The sequence below is a fragment of the Botrytis deweyae genome (assembly GCF_014898535.1).
Source record: "Botrytis deweyae strain B1 chromosome Unknown BDEW_025, whole genome shotgun sequence".
NCBI classification, from domain to species: domain Eukaryota; kingdom Fungi; phylum Ascomycota; class Leotiomycetes; order Helotiales; family Sclerotiniaceae; genus Botrytis; species Botrytis deweyae.
In genome coordinates, this window is record NW_024066232.1 from 278,364 (window position 1) to 297,377 (window position 19,014).

General features: G+C 39.0%; 4 protein-coding genes across 4 annotated transcripts; 3 read left to right on the forward strand and 1 right to left on the reverse strand.

The window, feature by feature from the left end:
• Nucleotides 1-56: 56 nt before the first annotated feature.
• EAE98_009009 (uncharacterized protein) lies at nucleotides 57-4,839 on the forward strand (the record flags this gene model as incomplete). The annotated part of the gene is made up of 11 exons (XM_038956630.1): nucleotides 57-206; nucleotides 260-394; nucleotides 446-475; nucleotides 532-596; nucleotides 652-1,090; nucleotides 1,141-2,070; nucleotides 2,123-2,614; nucleotides 2,665-3,087; nucleotides 3,137-3,341; nucleotides 3,391-3,847; nucleotides 3,900-4,839. 11 exons carry the CDS (start codon nucleotides 57-59, stop codon nucleotides 4,837-4,839), a joined length of 4,266 nt encoding a protein of 1,421 aa, XP_038807000.1.
• Nucleotides 4,840-6,017: 1,178 nt separating this feature from the next.
• On the forward strand, nucleotides 6,018-7,488 carry EAE98_009010 (uncharacterized protein; the record flags this gene model as incomplete). The annotated part of the gene is given in 4 exon segments (XM_038956631.1): nucleotides 6,018-6,112; nucleotides 6,237-6,761; nucleotides 6,810-6,979; nucleotides 6,995-7,488. The coding sequence occupies 4 exon segments, from the start codon at nucleotides 6,018-6,020 to the stop codon at nucleotides 7,486-7,488; spliced, it is 1,284 nt and encodes a 427-aa protein (XP_038807001.1).
• A 407-nt stretch (nucleotides 7,489-7,895) lies between these two features.
• On the forward strand, nucleotides 7,896-8,672 carry EAE98_009011 (uncharacterized protein; the record flags this gene model as incomplete). Its single annotated transcript, XM_038956632.1, has 1 exon — nucleotides 7,896-8,672. One exon carries the CDS (start codon nucleotides 7,896-7,898, stop codon nucleotides 8,670-8,672), a length of 777 nt encoding a protein of 258 aa, XP_038807002.1.
• Nucleotides 8,673-9,974: 1,302 nt separating this feature from the next.
• EAE98_009012 (uncharacterized protein) lies at nucleotides 9,975-11,814 on the reverse strand. Its single transcript, XM_038956633.1, has 2 exons — nucleotides 11,463-11,814; nucleotides 9,975-11,396 (listed from the first exon to the last, which is right to left on the reverse strand). The coding sequence occupies exons 1-2, from the start codon at nucleotides 11,733-11,735 to the stop codon at nucleotides 10,131-10,133; spliced, it is 1,539 nt and encodes a 512-aa protein (XP_038807003.1). The 5' UTR covers nucleotides 11,736-11,814; the 3' UTR covers nucleotides 9,975-10,130.
• Between the last annotated feature and the right edge of the window lie 7,200 nt (nucleotides 11,815-19,014).

The window sequence follows — 19,014 nt, forward strand, 5'->3', positions numbered from 1 at the left end:
GCAGCCCTCCTCTCCACCCTCTGAAACCTTCCACCCGGGGTCATCGCACACCGACCATGGTTTCTCGTCCACCTTCCTCAGCCGACCGGCAAAGCAATTCAAGATCGGCGGGCGTGAATGGGAGTGCGAAGGCAGAAAGGACTCCAGGGACACCGCGGAGAGAAAGAAAGGAAAAGGCTGTGCAGGATCCAGGACTCAAAGACTACGTACACACCCGAGATTCTCAATACAGGAAATACACCTACTTATAAATGTTCAGCGTCTAGGAGAATGTCTCGGGAAGGGAGCATTTGGGTCGGTCTACAAGGCGTTCAATTGGGGCACGGGAGAAGCTGTGGCTGTGAAGCAGATCAAGCTGGGGGATCTCCCCAAGAGTGAATTGCGGATGATTGAGGTAGACTTAAATGTTGAAATAGTTTGGACTACGTGCTAATACCATGTGCAGGCCGAAATAGACCTTCTCAAAAATCTGCATGTAGGTTTGCAATTGAGTTGGGAGGAGGCAAAGCCGTTTGAGCTGACATTTCTTAGCACGACAATATTGTCAAATATCTTGGTTTCGTTAAGTCTTCAGACTGCTTGAACATAATTCTAGAGTACGACATCTTGTGCTCTTGTTTCTTTACCACATTGTACTGACAGCATTTTAAGGTATTGCGAAAATGGTTCCCTACACTCGATTTGCAAAAGCTATGGGAAATTTCCTGAAAACCTGGTTGGCGTTTATATGGGACAAATACTTCTAGGACTCCAATATCTGCACGATCAGGGTGTTATTCACAGGGACATAAAGGGCGCGAACATTCTTACAACAAAAGATGGAAAGGTTAAGCTTGCGGATTTTGGTGTGTCTACTAGCACTCTTGCTGGAGCAGACAAGGAGGCACAAGTTGTTGGAACCCCGTACTGGATGGCTCCTGAAATCATTCAACTTTCTGGTGCAACACCCGCATCTGATATCTGGAGTTTGGGTTGCACGGTAATTGAACTACTTGAGGGTAAGCCTCCGTATCACAAATTGGCTCCTATGCCAGCCTTGTTTGCTATTGTCAATGATGATCACCCTCCTTTGCCAGAGGGAGTTTCACCAGTGAGTCGATGTTAATATCTTCTTTGAAGCCAAGACTAAACATTTTCTAGGCGGCTCGAGATTTTCTCATTCAGTGTTTCCAAAAAGACCCAAATCTAAGGGTTTCTGCACGAAAATTGTTGAAACATGCTTGGATCGTGGGCTCACGCAGAACTGATGCTCCTATTGCAAAGCCCCCAACGAACTTCAATGAAGCGGTCGAAGAGGTGAAGCAGTGGAATGAGGCTTTAAAATCTCCCACCAGTGCCGGAACATTTCGTACTTCTACGAGGTCGCAACAGCTTGGTAGCCCCTTACCAGCCCGTCGAGATCCTCCTCTGAGGAATATTCATAATGAATCGCAAAGCAATAATATGGTCACCCCTCCGAAGGGCCCCCTCTCTGTGGCTAAACCGAAAAGTTTGGCGAGTTCTTTCAGGTCTCCAGAAACTGCAGGTAAGCGAGTCTCACTAGGAAATTTCAAAAATTCCTTGTGGAAACTGACTGTCGAAGCGGACGATAATTGGGATGATGACTTCGCTTCTTCTATATCTCCAAGTGCGCTTCAACTTCCACATCTAAAGCCTCATGACAATTTCGGAGGCCTCCTTTCCGCTGATCGTCTCAAGTCTTTTGCATCATTCGAGTTCGCAAATGATGAATCCGATAATTGGGATAATAACTTTGAGGGCGATCTTGTGACAATTAAGGGTCCCAAAACCCATGTCGAGACGGATGGCCATGAATTGGAGACAATTCGACCATACAAAATCAAAGCTCCCACTAACATAGATTTTGAAGAAGACCTATCTCCTAGAAGTTTTTCCAGAAAGCCATCTATTCCTTCTCGTCCGAGATCTCCTGTCAAGGCACGGGCTGAGGGTAAATTTGCCTTGCCTTCCAGGCCGGCAATAATGTATCGCGAGACTACCGTAGAAGACTATTCAGACCTATTCGTTGACAATGATAGCATTTTTGACAAAAGATTGGATATAATTAAAGTCAGTATCCCAAGTAAGCTGCCCTGCGCATCACTAATATGGATGAATTTAGGACGATGCTCTTTCTCCGAAACTCTTCCACCCATCTGACCTGACAAGCGTTCCGCGTTCTGCTCAATCTCCTACCACAAATGGAGGCAGCAGCTTACGAAGAAAAACCACTCCCAATTCTCATGACAACCCATCCATACATCGTACAAACTCATCAGTTGAGATACAAAAATACGCGGAAAATGAAGATGATGAAGATTTTTCGGATATATTTGATCCACGTGGGGCTGTAGTTCCTAGGATTGAGACTGACAAAGGCTCAGGAGAAGCACTAATGATCAACTCAAAATTTTCACACAACTCCTGGCTTGGTGACGAGGATGATGAAGATGACCCATTTGCCTCATTGGAGCAAGGTTTCGATGAAATGGATTTACAAGCCAATATTGCCAGAGATAAACATGCTCGATTATGCGCATCAGTGGAAGGATTGGTGAGTTCACTGAAAGCAACACAAGCCGAGCATGTATTGTCTGAATTGTCTGAACAATTGGTATGTTTCTTGCTAATTATGATGTATCACTGTGTTAATGTGTGAATCAGCTTGATATTTTGTACGAGTCCGAGGATGCAAAGGGCCTGATAATCAGTGCTCATGGAATGCTTCCAATTTTGGAGATACTAGAACCGTGTACCCTGAAAAGCCGTCAAAGTATGATATTGAGATTATTGAAGGTCGTCAATGCAATCATTTCGAATGATGTCGAAATTCAAGAAAATCTTTGCTTTGTTGGAGGAATTCCCATCATCACAAAGTTTGCTGCTAGACAATACTCGAATGAGATACGTCTTGAGGCTGCTGCTTTTGTAAGACAAATGTATCAAACTTCTACTTTGACACTTCAAATGTTCGTCAGTGCTGGTGGACTGAATGTCCTTGTTGAATTTCTCGACGAGGACTATGATGATGCTAGGGATTTGGTTCTCATCGGTGTCAATGGCATTTGGAATGTGTTTGAGCTTCAGGTATGTTGGTTTATATGATACTCGAGCCGATAAACTAACACCCTAACAGGGGCCAACTCCAAAGAATGATTTCTGTCGCATCTTCTCGAGAAGCAAGATCTTATCCCCATTAGCGCTCGTTTTGGACCGTGTGTTAGATGAAGATGATGAACTCTCTGAACTTATTGAAGGCCGAATTGTCAATATATTCTATCTTTTCTCTCAAGCAGAAAACTACGTCAAGGAAGTCGTGGCTGATCATGTAGTACTCAAACGTAGGTTTTCTTGTGTGTTTGTGGTACGATTGCTCTAACAACATTTCAGGGGTTCTCAAAGATCTGAGACGAATGACACCCGCGCATCAAATCACCATGCTCAAGTTCATCAAGAACTTATCCATGTTATCAACAACTCTCGAATCTTTACATGCCGCAAACGCCATCGAACTTCTAATCGATCTGCTAAGCTCAAGTATGAAGCGCACGCCTGATCACTTCCGCGAGATTTCTAATCAAGTTCTGAATACGATGTATAATTTATGTCGACTGAGTAAGGAGCGACAGGAGGACGCAGCCTTCAACGGTATAATACCATTACTTCAACGAATAATGAAGACGAAACGCCCTCCGAAGGAATTTGCGCTCCCAATCTTATGTGATATGGCACATTCGGGGAAAGTTGGACGTAAATATCTTTGGCAGAACAAGGGATTACAGTTTTATGTTTCATTATTGGAAGATCAATACTGGCAGGTCACCGCTTTGGACGCTATATTCATTTGGTATGTTTAGAATCCCATAGGTAACAACTTGCGTACTGATCGTGTTATACAGGCTCCAAGAGGAGACGGCCAGAGTTGAAAAGGCTCTACTGGAGGGTAATTTTACTGCAATGATAGTTCAATGTTTTACTGTATCCAAAGCAAATGCCTTCGATTATAATTTACTGGAGCCTTTACAAAAGCTCCTACGATTAAGTTCGCCTATTGCTGGCTCTCTTACCCGGACTGATCTGTTCACTGGCATCCTGCAAAAACTTAACCACAAGAAGGCTGTTGTGCGATTAAATTTGCTACGCATTGTTCGAAGCATATGCGATGCTAGTGGTGATGAAGCAGAAAGCATCAGGCATCACGCCTTGTTTGAAGTGATACAACATCTCGCTGAGAATGATAGCGCTGTGCTGGTAAGAAATATGGCAAGTGAGCTAGTCAAGTTCAATTTGGATAAAGCCTCAGAAAGTGGAAGTGGTTCAAGGTCTCGATTGGCCCCTAGACGGGGAAGTTCTTTCACGGCACCTTCTCTTCAACATAGCGCGTCGACGCCTTTGACGCCCACTCAGGCTAGTCGAATGTCACAAACATCAGCATTCATTGATGGAAGTGTTACACCTTATAGGCGCTCGGGTATCACATCGACGGCATCTAGTAGTACCGAATCTGTGCATTATCGACCTAGAACTACAGAGGGCACAACATCCATTATGCGAAAAGCGAGCGGTGACTTAACAAATGGGACGTCGGTTAGCAAAAGCCGGTTACCTCGAACGGCGCTCCTTCGTGCATCACGATCATCAATAGCGGCACCGCAGCTTAGGGATGACCCATCACATCTTAGAAGGGAAAATAGAGAGAATGGAGTTAGGCCACGAGAGAGAGAACGTGAACGAGAACCGATCAGACCTACATCTTCGAATGCGGTTAGTGGGCCAGAGCATAAGTTGAATAGGAGGAGAACAACGAGACCGCCTAGTGGTGATATCAAATGGTCATAATATCATTTCGATTGTAAGGTCTGATACCAAATGGTATGAGGGGTCCTTGGATTGAGAAGGGACTGACCTGGCAGGATGGATGAATGGATTCATGGATGCATTAATGAATAAATACTTTTATGGATGAAATGGATAGGTAACGGAATTAATTGCATTTTCTTCGGAGTACATAAGGGATCGTGTAGACCATGAGGGGATCTGTTGGTTCATAGGTCTACTGTTTTGTAGGAACCAAATTTGTCTATTTTGCATTTTTGCGAGGAGTTTATGGGGATATCAGGGGAAAGGGAAAATGCGGAGGTTGATATTGATATGATTGGTATTGATATATCTGTGGTTGGGAAGTCAGATTATCTTTTTAGTAGGCTAGGATTGAGATGTGATGTGATGAGAGGAGATGAGATGAGCTAGATGAGATGCATAGGGATAAATCCCGAGAAGAATAGGAATATATGAATGAACACAAGGATGATTTCTTGTATGGATTGAGAAGTTTGGTTGATTTTGTGAGATTGGGTGATTACATGTTCGTACATCGGCCGAGTATTTCGGCGGTTGTAAGTGTGTTTCCAAAGTAGCTGAAATGATGGCTAGTGCCCTAAAAAATTACTTCACTAAAAGCTAGCTGCAACTGGGAGGTAATATACAGCAGGTGTATTGTTAGACAAGAAAGAAGCCGAAGAGCCGCTAGCCTTACTCGTTGAAGAAGCAAGTGCATCTACATTTACAGACTAGTGATTCGAGGTTCAGATCATACTTCAATAGCTTAGCTGCAGGGCCACGATAGATGAGATTTTAGAAAGCAGCGGGCGCGGTCTAGAAATCGATGTTGCGAGATATTAAGTAGGAGAGATAAATAAGCTCTTTGAAACACGGGGATGATAATATTCTGAACATTCGCAACGTTCCACTTACTTTCCTCACGTTCTAGAATTTGATAAATGTTGGTAGCAGGTTATGTTTATCACCGAGACCACTGGACTCAGAGGAAGCAAGCGGTCATGAACGCCAACAACTCAAACCACAGGGTCGCCTGGTCCCAGCGTTTTTAAGGAGGAACCGCTTAGCTTTGGAACAGTGATCTTCCTTACCGGCAACGGGCAGCCAGATGAAACCTTGTTCACGTACCAAAACAGCTTGTTGGTGAGGGCTATGAAATTGTAGATGTCAGAGATCCCATGGAAATAGCCCCCCTCTCAACACTTGACACTATTGCTGTTCACATTCTATATGCCACAGAGGCTCAGGATGAAGTATATGAAGCCGCGACTAAGTAATGGATCAGCCTAGAAGTTCCGGTTCGATGATTACGAAACAGGTCACGCTAGATGAGCTTGGTACCGAACCGACTCACTGGTGAACTCAGAAATCCAGGCCATAATCTTAGACAAATTCAGAATTGATATCTTAACTGGTGATTTTGAAAGATTAACCGATGTCGCATCTTTATGTGGTCTGCTCTCCTCACGAGTTGGTGACCACATTGCTGATACCGGTAGTGATAGTGACGAGAAACAAAGTCCAGTCTCCACTTTCGAGACAACAAATGATGCATTTTCAGACTGGAACAAGGTTGTCTTCAAGATTCTGAGTGAATCTCTCGACGTGCCAATTGCAGAAATGGAGATGGATTCAAATCTTGACAACCTAGGCGCCGATTCTCTTGTTGCAACAGAGATTATCAGCAAGTTGAATGAAGCATCTGGGGTCGACATATTAACGACAGAATTCGCTTCAATAGTCGATGTGGCATCTATCTTTACTTTGATTCCTGGTGCATCGGATGTTGATTCAGTGCAGACTCCAATAACTAGTCCGTCAAAATCTTTGCCAGCAAGTCCAGATTCAAGTGGTGATGGCGCAGCGGCTTTTTACACGGAAATAAAACTGACTGAAAACAAAGAGGGAACGACTTCGACCAAGTAGACCGCTGCTTCTGTACATGTGGCTTTTCAGGATATTCGTCACAGCTTCGATATTCATGCTAAGACCACCAATTACTTCGGTTACTGGGATAAGGTATACCCAGAGCAGCTGAAGACTGTCACAGCCTTCATCATAGAAGGTTTTGAGAAACTTGGCTGTCCTATCAGACAATTTCGCCAGGGAGAGAAACTTCCCGCGGTAAAACTCACACTTGGTAAGTATTGAAGAGAGATTCTACGGCTCTGGGAAATCTTGGAAGAGGCAGGAGTCGTCAAGAAAATAGGAGATGAAGTCGTATGTGGCTCCGCTGCCAAAGACTTTGTCAATAAAGCCATGTCTGCCAAGGGATTGAGTACCAAGCTCATTTCAGACTTCCCTTATTACTTACCAATGAACAGAATTATAGGTCTTGCGGGTCCTCAATTGGCAGATTGTTTCACTGGTGACGTTAATCCCATCTCTTTCTTATACGGTAATGAAAAAGGCCGTAGCCCCATTTATGACTTTAATTTCAGCACGCCAGATGCACTCGCTGCTGTGAACGTACTTTGCGATTTTGTTTCGGCAATCATTCGCTGTCGGAGTTTTGAACATGAGCCTTTACATATCCTCGAAGTAGGTGCTGGTACCGGGGGCACCACTAAGCACCTTGTTCCATTCTTAAAAGCCATTGGACTCCCCTTTATGTATCTTACACTTTCACCGATATCTCGACGTCGCTAGTCGCACGCGCTATGAAAACAACGTTTAAGGATGTCAAATGTATGAAGTTTATGAAACTCAAGATCAAGGAGACTCCCCTAGAGGAGTTGTGAGGACGCTATCATATTGTAGTGTCAACCAATTGCGTGCATGCGACACGCGAGTTAAGGTGCAGTCTAAGCAATATTCACAAGCTATTGTGTCCTAATGTTGCTTGTGTGGTGTTACTTGAAGGAACCCAGAAGTTAGCTTGGTTGGATTTAGTATGGGGCTTGCTAGACGGATGGTGGTCATTTGATGATGGTCGTTGCTACGCAATGCAAAGTATCTGGGCCTGGGAACGAGATATGCAAGCTGCTGGATTCTCCCACGTTGACTGATCCGATGGAATAAGTCGGGAGTCCCGAGGCTTTCGAGTCATTTGCGGCATGCTTACCGATACCGAGGACCCTTGTCCTGCTAAAGCGACCTCCATGCTTTTGCACCGTACGAATTTGGCTTCAGGAAATCGAAAATTATTCCTTGTCCCTGGTAGATTCGGTTCTGGAGCTTTATTTAGAGGCCTAAAGCCGTCATTGGTTGCTGTTGAGAATGTGTCTGTCTATGCGCTTGATATTCCCTTCACAATAATTAAACCCGATCCGAGACAACCGCCAACACTTGAGGAGCTCGCTGCTATTTACGTAGCAGAAATCAAGCAGAAGCAGCCCGAAGGCCATAACCTGATCGGAAGGTACTCTATCGGCGGTGTGGTAGCCTATGAGATTGTACGACAGCTTTTCGAAGACGACAATGAGGTTGAGAAGCTATTCATAATTGATACTGCATGTCCCACCTTCTCAACCTCGCTTCCAAAAGCTCTAGTGGACTTTTTAGATTCAATCATCGAAGTCCGCGCGACTAATTCGGCAGAGATTCAAGAAAAGAGAAGAGGAAAAAATGATCATTCTACGCTGGCAAATCAACAGTTGTCAAGGTACCAAGTGAGCAAGTTACCAGGCAGAAAGATACCATCCGCTATGCTATTCCTGGCGAGAGAGGGATTGGATACGCAGAATAAAATACCTAGACCAGACGTTTTGCCTGAAGAGCAGAGAATAGTGAATTGGTTCTTGGACAATAGACTCGGTGATGGGTCTCTTGGTTGGGAAGAGCTCTTGCAAGATGTGAGGGTGTTCCGGCCGAGGGTAATCACTTTTCGATGATGAAACGTTCTATGGTAAGCCAATCCATTCATAGATTACTTAATGAGATTTGCTATTGACCATCTAATAGATTAGCAATTAGGGTGTGAAGCTTGCTGAGATCTTGAATGCTGCATAGTAGTGACTGTTATCAAATAGTTGATTCCGCTTCACCGGGGGAACGCGGAGGTTGAAGAGTACTATGAAATAGCAGATGTTTCGACATGAGGAAGAAAGCAGATGAAAAGGGATTGGGAAAACCTCGCGTTTATTTCCCCACATCCTTAGTGCAAATCTCATTTGTATCTCGAACAGCACCAAATATCACAGTATCGAGAAAAATTTCAGTCGATTTTTGCTCTCGATTTTTGTACTTCTGGTGAATAACTATCTATATGACGATATCGATCCCACATTCCAATACCTCCTCCTCGCATTATACACAAGACCTAAAAAGTAGCTCTGTAGGTAGCTACAACATACTTCATCTATCACAATTCCAAGCAAAACTCGTCTCTGGAGGCATCTTCCCTCCCTCGAATTCTGGACTTGCTGTATCGAAAGCTTCTATTTCCCAATGTCTCATTGCTTATTGATACCAATATTTATTTAGAATCGTTGGTACAGCGTGATAATATATTGCGAATTGAGGTTTTAGATCGGATGTATTACGCCTTACTTATATCTGAACTGTACGTTTGTTGTATATAAATCAAGTATATGTAATCCTAGTATTGTAGTATGCTAAGAGTAATCTATAACCTTGGAAAGCGTAAGATTACGCTATTAAGCTGATAAGCTATTGCTAATGTATATGCACGTGCCTTTCTAACAATGTTATTAGGAGATTCAAAGAAGTGAAGGCTTTTGACTTTCAATGTGTGTCTTGGTAGGTTAGAGGTTATCTAATCATTATTTAGAGGAAAAATTTCGGATTTGCAAATTCAATCTTGACGTGTATGGTTATACACTTTTGAATAAACCTCCCTTCTGCAAGTGCCGACTCTTAACTCTAGATTTTTCAAACGCTTCTCGATGCTCTTTCGCAATCATCTTTAGTTAGAGATCGTATTGCTTGTCATCAAGAAAGCTCACCAAAATACATTTTTTGAGCAACAATTGCTGTTTTAATCTACATTTGTAGAGAGTACAAAGATATTAGCTCTTGAGGATACTCTGTTGGCTGCTGAGATCCGTAACCCTGCGCAAGGGAAATGAGGTACTTTGTAAACGCCATAAGGCTGAAAATAGTCAGATCTGTCAAGGAAGACCTCGGGAGTACCGAGTATATAGCACAATGTGGATATTACATTCTTCTATATGCTGTATGGAATTTGTTTTCAATTTGTTATAATTCAAGTGACCCCAGTATACTTGTTGATTTCCTTTCTATATATTTGCTTCCCTACCTATTATCCCACCATGACCGTCGATTTTTATCCCGTCCATTTGTTTCTATGTAATCCGAGCTCGATTTTACTAAAGCACTGTTCCATGCTTCTTTTTCCACATCTTTTCCGCATCTTCTAGCTCCATGTCTTGTAGCTCCTTTTCTGTTGGTGGTCTGTTTGGGTCAATCTCTTCATCAGACCAAGTTTTTCTCCCCGAGGTGTATTCACCCTTAGACTTGTAATATACGCCTGTGTTTGATGCAAGCTCATTGCCAGTGCGTGTTCTGGATGAACTACTTTTACCAGTGCTCGTGCTTGCTTTCCTTACTGCTACTCCTTGCCTTACTGCTGCTTTTTTGGGTGGACCAGAGGAAGTGCAGGAACTGTCTTCGCCTTGTCGCTGGACTTCAGGCTTCTTAGCAGGTCTGCTTCTGCTTAGACTACGATCATCACGCCTCTTTGCGGTTCCACGACTCGATTCTTCAGTCGCTCTAACACTCTCGGGCTTTGTTCTTCCACCTCCCTCTCTTCTTTTGGACTTGTCGCCCGCTAGATCAGGATTCGTCGTCGTCTTCTTGGCAGGCTTAGGAGGTTCTATAGTTTTGCCTCCTGTGGCTTTTGACTTAGGGCGCGATTCTAAAGATGCGGAATTATCTTCTTCGTCCGATGGAAACAATTTCTTCGCTAAAGGATTCTTGGGCGCCTTTCTCGTCTGGTCACCTGCTGCAGACTTTGAATGCGTGGGGTTTCTTTGTGAGACGAATAAAGACTCATCGGAGTCACTATCTAACACCTCGAAATGTCCCCGTCTAGAGGCACTGGCGTCCATTGGTTTAGATGAAGTTGAGAGAGGATTGGGGACTCTTCTACTATCTCCAGCTTTATTTGATATCTCATTCCTGATTGGCTGTTTTCCCTGTGCTGTTCTTTCTTCTGCCTTCACCTTTTTCGTTTTGCTATCTACTGCAGACTTTGGATACGTAGGTTTTTGCGAGACCAATGAAGAATCGGCATCGGACTCACTATCTGACACCAAAAAGGGTCCCACCTTTTTGTCCTTTCTTTTTCTATTGTCGTTTGTCGGTTTAGACGAAGTTGGGAGATTACTAGAGATGCTTGTACTATCTTTAGCTTTTCCTGACGCCTCCCATTTGGCTATTTGTTCTTTTGTTAGAGGTGGGAGAGTATTACCAAAGAGCTTTTTCTTCTCTTTAGGATCTTTCGGCGCGTCAGTATTGGTCCTTGACTGTTCAGATGGAGCTGGGAGAGAAGATGGCAGAGGTCTGCCGTCAGCATCAAAAACCCAGCCTTTCGACGCCCAAACATCCATTACGCGATTCATTTTATTCTTAGGCTATATAACAAAAGATTAGTAGGCAAACTTCACAGTGATCCTCTCTGAATATTAGATGATACTTACATTGTGCTTTTCAGAAAGATATTTTCCCTCTTTTGTCGATTCATTGATGAAATCCTTGGATTTAGTGCCGACTTTGATATAGCATTTGACTTTCTCGCTATCTTGTGGTTTAACTTGATCAGCGTTTACATATTCAACCTTCGACTCCCTGAAAATTATAAGTCGTCTTACGTCTCTGCCATTGTGGTCTTTTTCGGCAGGAAAGTAAATGTAGTGACTATTACTAGGGCTAATTGTGACCCTTAATGGCACAAGCTGACTAGAGACTGACATGGTGATTGTGTAGATGTTTAGTAGTTAATGTTTGGTATGAGATAATAGCTTTTGACAGTAGAGATGAAGTGTCTTTCAATATAGCAAAGTAGATTGGAATGTGAAATATATACTCCATCTTAATCCCTCATCATACTATATATACCACAAACCAACAAACCAAGTGGCTGCTTGAGCTACAAAGTATCAACTTTTTTTTTAACATGAGACTTATCACGTGAGGAGAACGAGTAAGCGGACAGGAAAAATTCGGAAGGACCCTCGTGGTAGATGCTATGAAAGCGGTCTCTACCGACCCCGCCGTCCGGGGGTGTACGTATTCCCTGATATTAATGACCTCGGGAATTGATGCTATTATTAGCAGGTCTTCAAGATCATAGAGATTTCCAACAGCAAAGCATGGGGCATGTCCAAAAAATCTCTAGAAACATTGCCTTAAAGTCTTAAGACACTTAAGTTCTATTGTAAGCATTAAATCTTTTCAATATAGACTGTGATCAAAATTTTGAGAAAATCTGATTGATTGTCCTGGTTGGACACACAAGCTCGAGAAAATGATTCTTGCTTTTTCCACGGAGTGTAGTCCTCGGCGCTGATCGAGGATATCTAAAATCAATTCAATCATATAAATGTTCATAATATAAATTTCTGAGGATTTTAAAATGTTGAAAATATCAAATTTCATTATAAAGACTCTATAAAAATAAATTTTGAAAGAATTTTATCTATAAATTATAAAGACTTTAGTATTTAAAAATATAATAACTTAGTGTGAAAATGAGTTTTAGCTGATTACTGAGACCGATTTGAATCATTTAGTCAAAACTCTAAAAATAGATTTTCGCTTAATGAAAAAAGAAATTTCAGAATCTATATGGTGTATTTATAGAAATCTTATAAAGAAAGATAGAATTCAATCTTATCAAAGATTTTTTATAGAATAAATTATATCATTGAATAGCTCTTAGGGTTAGCTTTATTTATATATTTTTAGAAAACATTTCGAAATTTTCTATAAGAAGTATATTAATATTTAAAATTTATTTTCGAATAATTTTTCTTATAATGTATAGACCACTTTTAGGATAAGTAAGATAAGCAAGCAAGTTTAGTAAGAGTTTTTTATCTAAAGTTTAGTAAGAATTTTTTATCGAGTTTATCTCAAGCTTATTTTACTTAAATCGTATGACTAATCAAGCCTCAATTAATCTCTTTAATAATATAAAATTTCTTTGATTTAGTATACAATTTTAAAGAAATTGATAAAATGAATAGGAAAGAAATATAACTATTGATTAGAATTCAAGAAATCGATTGATAAAAAATTTTTTGAAATAACTCAAAATTTGAAATTTATAATTAATATAATGATATTTAAAGAATAAAAGCTTTAGTATTGAAAGTTAATTATTATTTAAATTTTGAGAATACTTTGAAATTGAATATAAATTTCAGTTTTTGAGATAATCTAGAAAGAAATATATCAATCGATTCTTTAAATTCTAATTAATAGTAATACTTCTTTTCTTTTTATTTTATCAATTCCCTTGAAATTGTGTACTGAATTAAATGTTTTGTATAAAAGCACACTACTAAATTCTAAATACGATTTAAGCTCAGGCAAAATTCTATTTTTGGGGTTTTGGCCAAATGATTCAAATCGGCCTCAGTATGATAGCAGTTGGCACGTGCTGTATATTGAGGCCAGAAAATACGAAATTCCAGCCTCTAGTTGGGTGCAGACCACAAATTTCCGAATACACTTTGTCAAATTTCTATTTTTAGCATACCCGACCAGAAGATCCTACAGATCTTTCACTCCGCTTTTGACATACATTACTGACTTGGAATAGTATAGCGACGACTATGTTGAGGAGATATTAGGAGGATGTATATGTTGGTTCGAGAAGGATACGGAAGACGTAGCACCCACGTATTCGTAGGTCCTAAATGTCTAATTGTATTCTATCTAAAGAGCTAGCTATGTAGGAAAGTAGTAGGCCTTATATAGGCACTACTGAAAGAGCTAGTCTCTTTCGCATTCGCCTAAATCCCTTTAATACAGTAGTTATTGTATCGAAGTCATTCCTTTGAAGTAAATACCCTTGTTTATATAGTATAAGTAAAGAGATTAACAGGTACCTACGTATACGATCGATGCCAGTAGGGATTAATAGCCGAAAATAACAACTAGATGAGTCTATTCATAATAACATTTACTACGTATTATTACTTTATTATAATCTGAGCCACGATAGCGACTCAGTGATGTAATTAGTATATGATATTATGACTATGATTGATATTAAGATTATATAATATAAGATCTTGTATATAAGAATCAATAATATATACAGCGATAGATACTAGCTAATCGACGTACTACTAAAGAGTTATTAAAGTACTAGAATTTATATGTTTTAGATTTGAAATTTAGAAAATCGTATTGATATTTATAATTTTAAATCTACGATATATTACTATTATACTCTAAGAATACTATCTGTTTTACTCTTATATACCTTGAATTTAATATATACTTCATTTCATAATAAAAGGGAGACTAAATTCTTTAATAAGAGTATAGATTTCTAATTCTATAGACTAGACTCTACAATTTTGAGATAGATTTCAAAGTCAATAGACTAAAACTAGTAAGTCTTGAAAGTAAATAGCTTCGATTTCTAAGATATAAGAGTAATCGATTGAACTTTGTAAACTTCATAGTATAAGAATTATCTGTTTTTGAATTCAATAGATCAAAAAATCAGCATCGCTTCTCAGATCTTCGTCTTCTGAATCAGACACCGCTGAATCTTTTATCGAAAAATCTGAATCTATCAAATCAAAGGCTTCAGTTTCAGTTTCGCTATATCATTAGGCAAAGTATAACTAACATACAAGAAATACTCAGAATATAACAATCTATTTTCCATAATTATCACTAATCCGATCTACCAAAAGCCGTATGTTCCAAGAAAGATATCCTTTTCAGCATCCATGGAATCTACTTTTTATACCCACCCATAAAACTATCCTCAAACTATTGATGGGGGTTTGAGGATAGTTTTGTTAAACGCATTCCTTAAACTAGACAATAAAATTCATATTCTACATACCATATCTCCCATTCCCACATGAAAGTTGAGAATAAATCAAATCATCAGTTTCATCCATACATGCATCTATCCACTACACTTCTTTCCAAAAGAACAGGAAGAAAATGAAGAAAATGAATCACACTCAGAACAGGCCCTAGATATACAGATACACTCACTCTGGATACAGACTCGATTCTCCCCTCTAGATTAGAATTCAACACGATAGTACAATCATCTCAACAAGAATAAAATTCTATTCGAATAACAGTCTAATTTTCCCACGAGCAATTAGATAGATGTAGAGTTACAGATTTCGAATTAATTTATATATACTTTCATTACTAACGAGATTAACTGACATCGTAAGAACTTGAACTGACTATGTGATCGCCACCCTTTAATTCATTACTTAGAAAAACGATTTTTGAATTTAATAATAGCGAAGTCATGTTACTTTCTCTCTTTTCATAGTATTAGCTTTAAAGTTTTGGCGGAGAGAAAGGGTTTTTGCTTGCGAGAGAAATCTGGAGTGTTATTATGTGTATACATCTTATTGAATCACTATATTAACTTAAATCGATCAGTTCAATTGACCGAGAATTCCAAATTGATAAATAGGAAGTGATGAGCAACTAGGAAAGATGATCAATTGGCAACTCTAATCAGAGAGACCTAACTTCCTTCCAATCTTCCTCATTCCCATTTCCAGATAATCAATAAGAGTAATAGATACTATTCCACACGCCCATTCAACATCCTAGAATCAAAACTCTATTCCGAAAAAAAACTCGCTAAACGCTTGTATAAATCAGCGCCCCACACTGCTACATTCTACTCTATAGACAATGTCTCGATTCTTAGAATACACTTTAGTATCTGAGATGATTACTGTTACAATTACAGTTACGATGACATACTAGAGCATACGTATCAATCATAGAGATTAAACAAACATCCCGACACCAGAAAGCTAAAAGGAAAGAGATTTATCCTCAAGGGATATCTTTATTTCATCTCCAGTATGATAAAATAAAATAAAATAAAGACTGACATGCCTAGAACAAGCTAGTCGCGAGGTAATGAAGCGTGATATACATGATATGATATGATATTCATCACAGCTACAAACTATGCATAATCGATGGAGAAATGCATATTCTGTCTTTCCACTGCGATTTACATCAAGATATTCCTTCACCAAAGAGAAGAAGCTAAAACTGTTTTATATGAAAGGAAGTGTATGAATATAATCTGTTTTGCCATAACATCGATTCGATGGAAACTAGCGATTGAGTACTCCCCTCCCCGCCTCTCCTGGATTATGAGAGAGGAAGGAGTCCTTCAACTTGAAGAATAGGCAGGTCAAGAATAAATGAAAAATGTCCAGAATATAGCATTGTTCGTTCTCAGCAGAAGAGGAGAGATCTAGAGCCAAGGATTTCTACCAAAAAGTCCCCATATGCATATGCATCTGCATCGTGTCATTACTACCCCAAATTGTAATCCGAAACTATGCATTCTGGCATGTGGGTAAGAGAGTAGGTACCCAGAATCTTTAACCTTCCTCGTAATCGGAACTAGATAGCTAAGTATTCCCTGCTATGTGATTCACTCGAATTCACTTTTGTACTCTGCAACTAGGTAATCAAAATCTCAATCTCATATATCGAATCTACGATCCTCGTATCAAGGAGATGATAAATGCAACTTTCTCAGAGGAGAAACGAGTCATGGATTTTTTCAACTATGTATACAGGATTTGGTACTTTCTCCTAGGGCTGAGGAGATGGGGATTCCTCAATCGCTGATTAAGAGATCAAAACCAACGTCATATCTTCTGCGTCCACTACCTACAGAGACAAGAGATATTTCGCCTCGTCTCGTCTAGCTACAGCACAGATTGATTGATTGATCTGATCATGAATTCCATCGATAAAACGCGCACACGGAACTAAAGTCTCAAGTTCAAGTCTCAAGTTCAATAGTAATCAAAGTCAAGAGAGATACAAACTCACGACCCAAGACAATCGATTTATGCTCAAGAATGCAACAAAGAACTGATTCACGATAGAAGTAAGTACCCACCCAGGAAGTGAAAAGGAAGAATCACGGGCAAAAAAGAAGGACAAAAAAACATACAACAGCAGGGATTCGCTGGTGGTCACCCACCCAACTACTAATCTGCCGATCTGAGGCTTGTGTATGGCAGAGCGGACGGGATGCCCAATTCTCCTCAGTCTATGGTCGTATGTATCAGATGAGAGAGATTTGGGGGTTATATTGGGTTTGTGATTGGGTTGTTGATGGTGTGTGGTGTGTGGTTTTGTGTGGTGTACTGCGCTGGTAAGAGAGGTAAATGGTGAATGATGAGTACCGAATGAATGATGAGTAGTTATGAATGATGAAGTAGAAGTAGAAGAGGAAGAGAAAAAAGAGAGAAAGATTTGAATATTGTAATACATCCACCTATTCATTTATCATTAGTTTGAGAAAGCTTTCGCGTTTCAGAAATTCAGAGGGGGTGATACAAATAACATATAATCTAAAACATAGACTCAGATTATCAATATGTATTCTATCTAATGAGCTAACTAACTACAAATAGAATAGCTCTTATACAAACCCCTTATAAGAGCTAGCTTTTGCTCTCGCTTAAATGAGACTACAAATTAAAGATCTTTAACTTGAATCTCTATTTATATATCTATTAACCTGCGATTCTATATTTAAGAGAGTAAGTATATTATATTATACTTCTTATACATGCGTTATTAATCGTAAGTTAAGGGCTTATAAAGTTCTTAATAATATATAATAGATACTAGATAGAATAGTATTTTGCGTTATAGTATTATCCTATAGTAGTAAAGTTAACATCTAGATATAAAAGAAAATTCAATATAAATCTCTATACAATCTCTATATAGTATAAAGTATTATATTGAAATTTCTTTCATTATTAATAAAATATATACTTTGTTATTAACGAATATAATCGGCTCAAAATCGAATCTGTTTATTATTGAATTTTAATAAATATAAAGAAAAAAAGGGCTCAGAAGGATTCTTAGAGATTTCAAGTATTGAATATTAGAATTATAGAAAATGTAAATAGAAGGAAGTGAGTATAGGGGTTAAAGGAAAAAGTAAGCAAGCAGAGAAGTTAAAGGAAAAAAGAAACGAATAGAAAGCTAAAGAGTAGTAGAGGGCATTAGTCGAAAGATTAAAAGAGGGATTAGTTTACTTTACTTTTGTTAGTATCACCATGAGGATGATGAAGTCAATATAGTACTAATGATTTACACTATTATAATATTGCTTGAGGTTCTAAAAGCTAAAGGCTGCGAACGTATATACTATAGTGCCGGGGCGCTAGCGCGGTCACATGATTCCTGTCCCAACAACTTTCGATTTATTCTTTAATTAAAAGCTTTACTATTATATCATACAATATCGAATATATTATTTAAATAAGAATATTAGTCAACTCTAATCTATATAATTACATTCTTCGATTATTAATCGAATTTAATACAAGTAAATCTTCTTACTTGAAAATGATTGCTTTAGACTAGAACTTTCGAAAATCAAAAAATTTCGAAAAATTCTCTAAATGTATGAATAAAGGAATTCACTTAAGGGAATTCACTTCAAGGAAATGACTTCAATACAATAGCAACTATATTAAAGGTATTTAGGCGAAAGCGAAGGAGACTAGCTCTTTCAGTAGTGTCTATATAAGGCCTACTATTTCCCTCATTAGCTAGCTCCTTAGATTGAATACAACTAGACATTTAGGGGCCTATACATAGTAGGAACTACGTCTTTCGTATCTCTCTCAAACCAACACTAAATTTTATTAAAGTAAAATTTTCTTGTTATATATAAAGATAAGATTAATTATATTAATACTTTAAGAACGATATTCAATATAATATTAAAGATTAAATATTTTATTATACTTGACGAAGTAATGACTTCGTCAACTACGGATTATGCCACCACAGGGTTAAACCTACAAACCCCTGTCAAATATCCTTCCAGAGATACTTAACTAGTATTCAGTAATATTGTTTTTGTTTTACAATATATAATCTTTCCAATTGTTTTCTTTCTAAAATAAACTCATGAACTAGAATTATAGAAGAATCTTTACTTATCAAAAACACTTTTCCCAA

What these genes read in the sequence shown, in the direction of transcription:
- EAE98_009012 (XM_038956633.1), bottom strand. Translation starts at nt 11,735, where the DNA reads ATGTCAGTCTCTAGTCAGCTTGTGCCATTAAGGGTCACAATTAGCCCT. An exon ending in ATCTTTCTGAAAAGCACAAT is followed by an intron (nt 11,397 to 11,462) that starts GTAAGTATCATC and finishes TTTGTTATATAG; the next exon opens with CCTAAGAATAAAATGAATCG.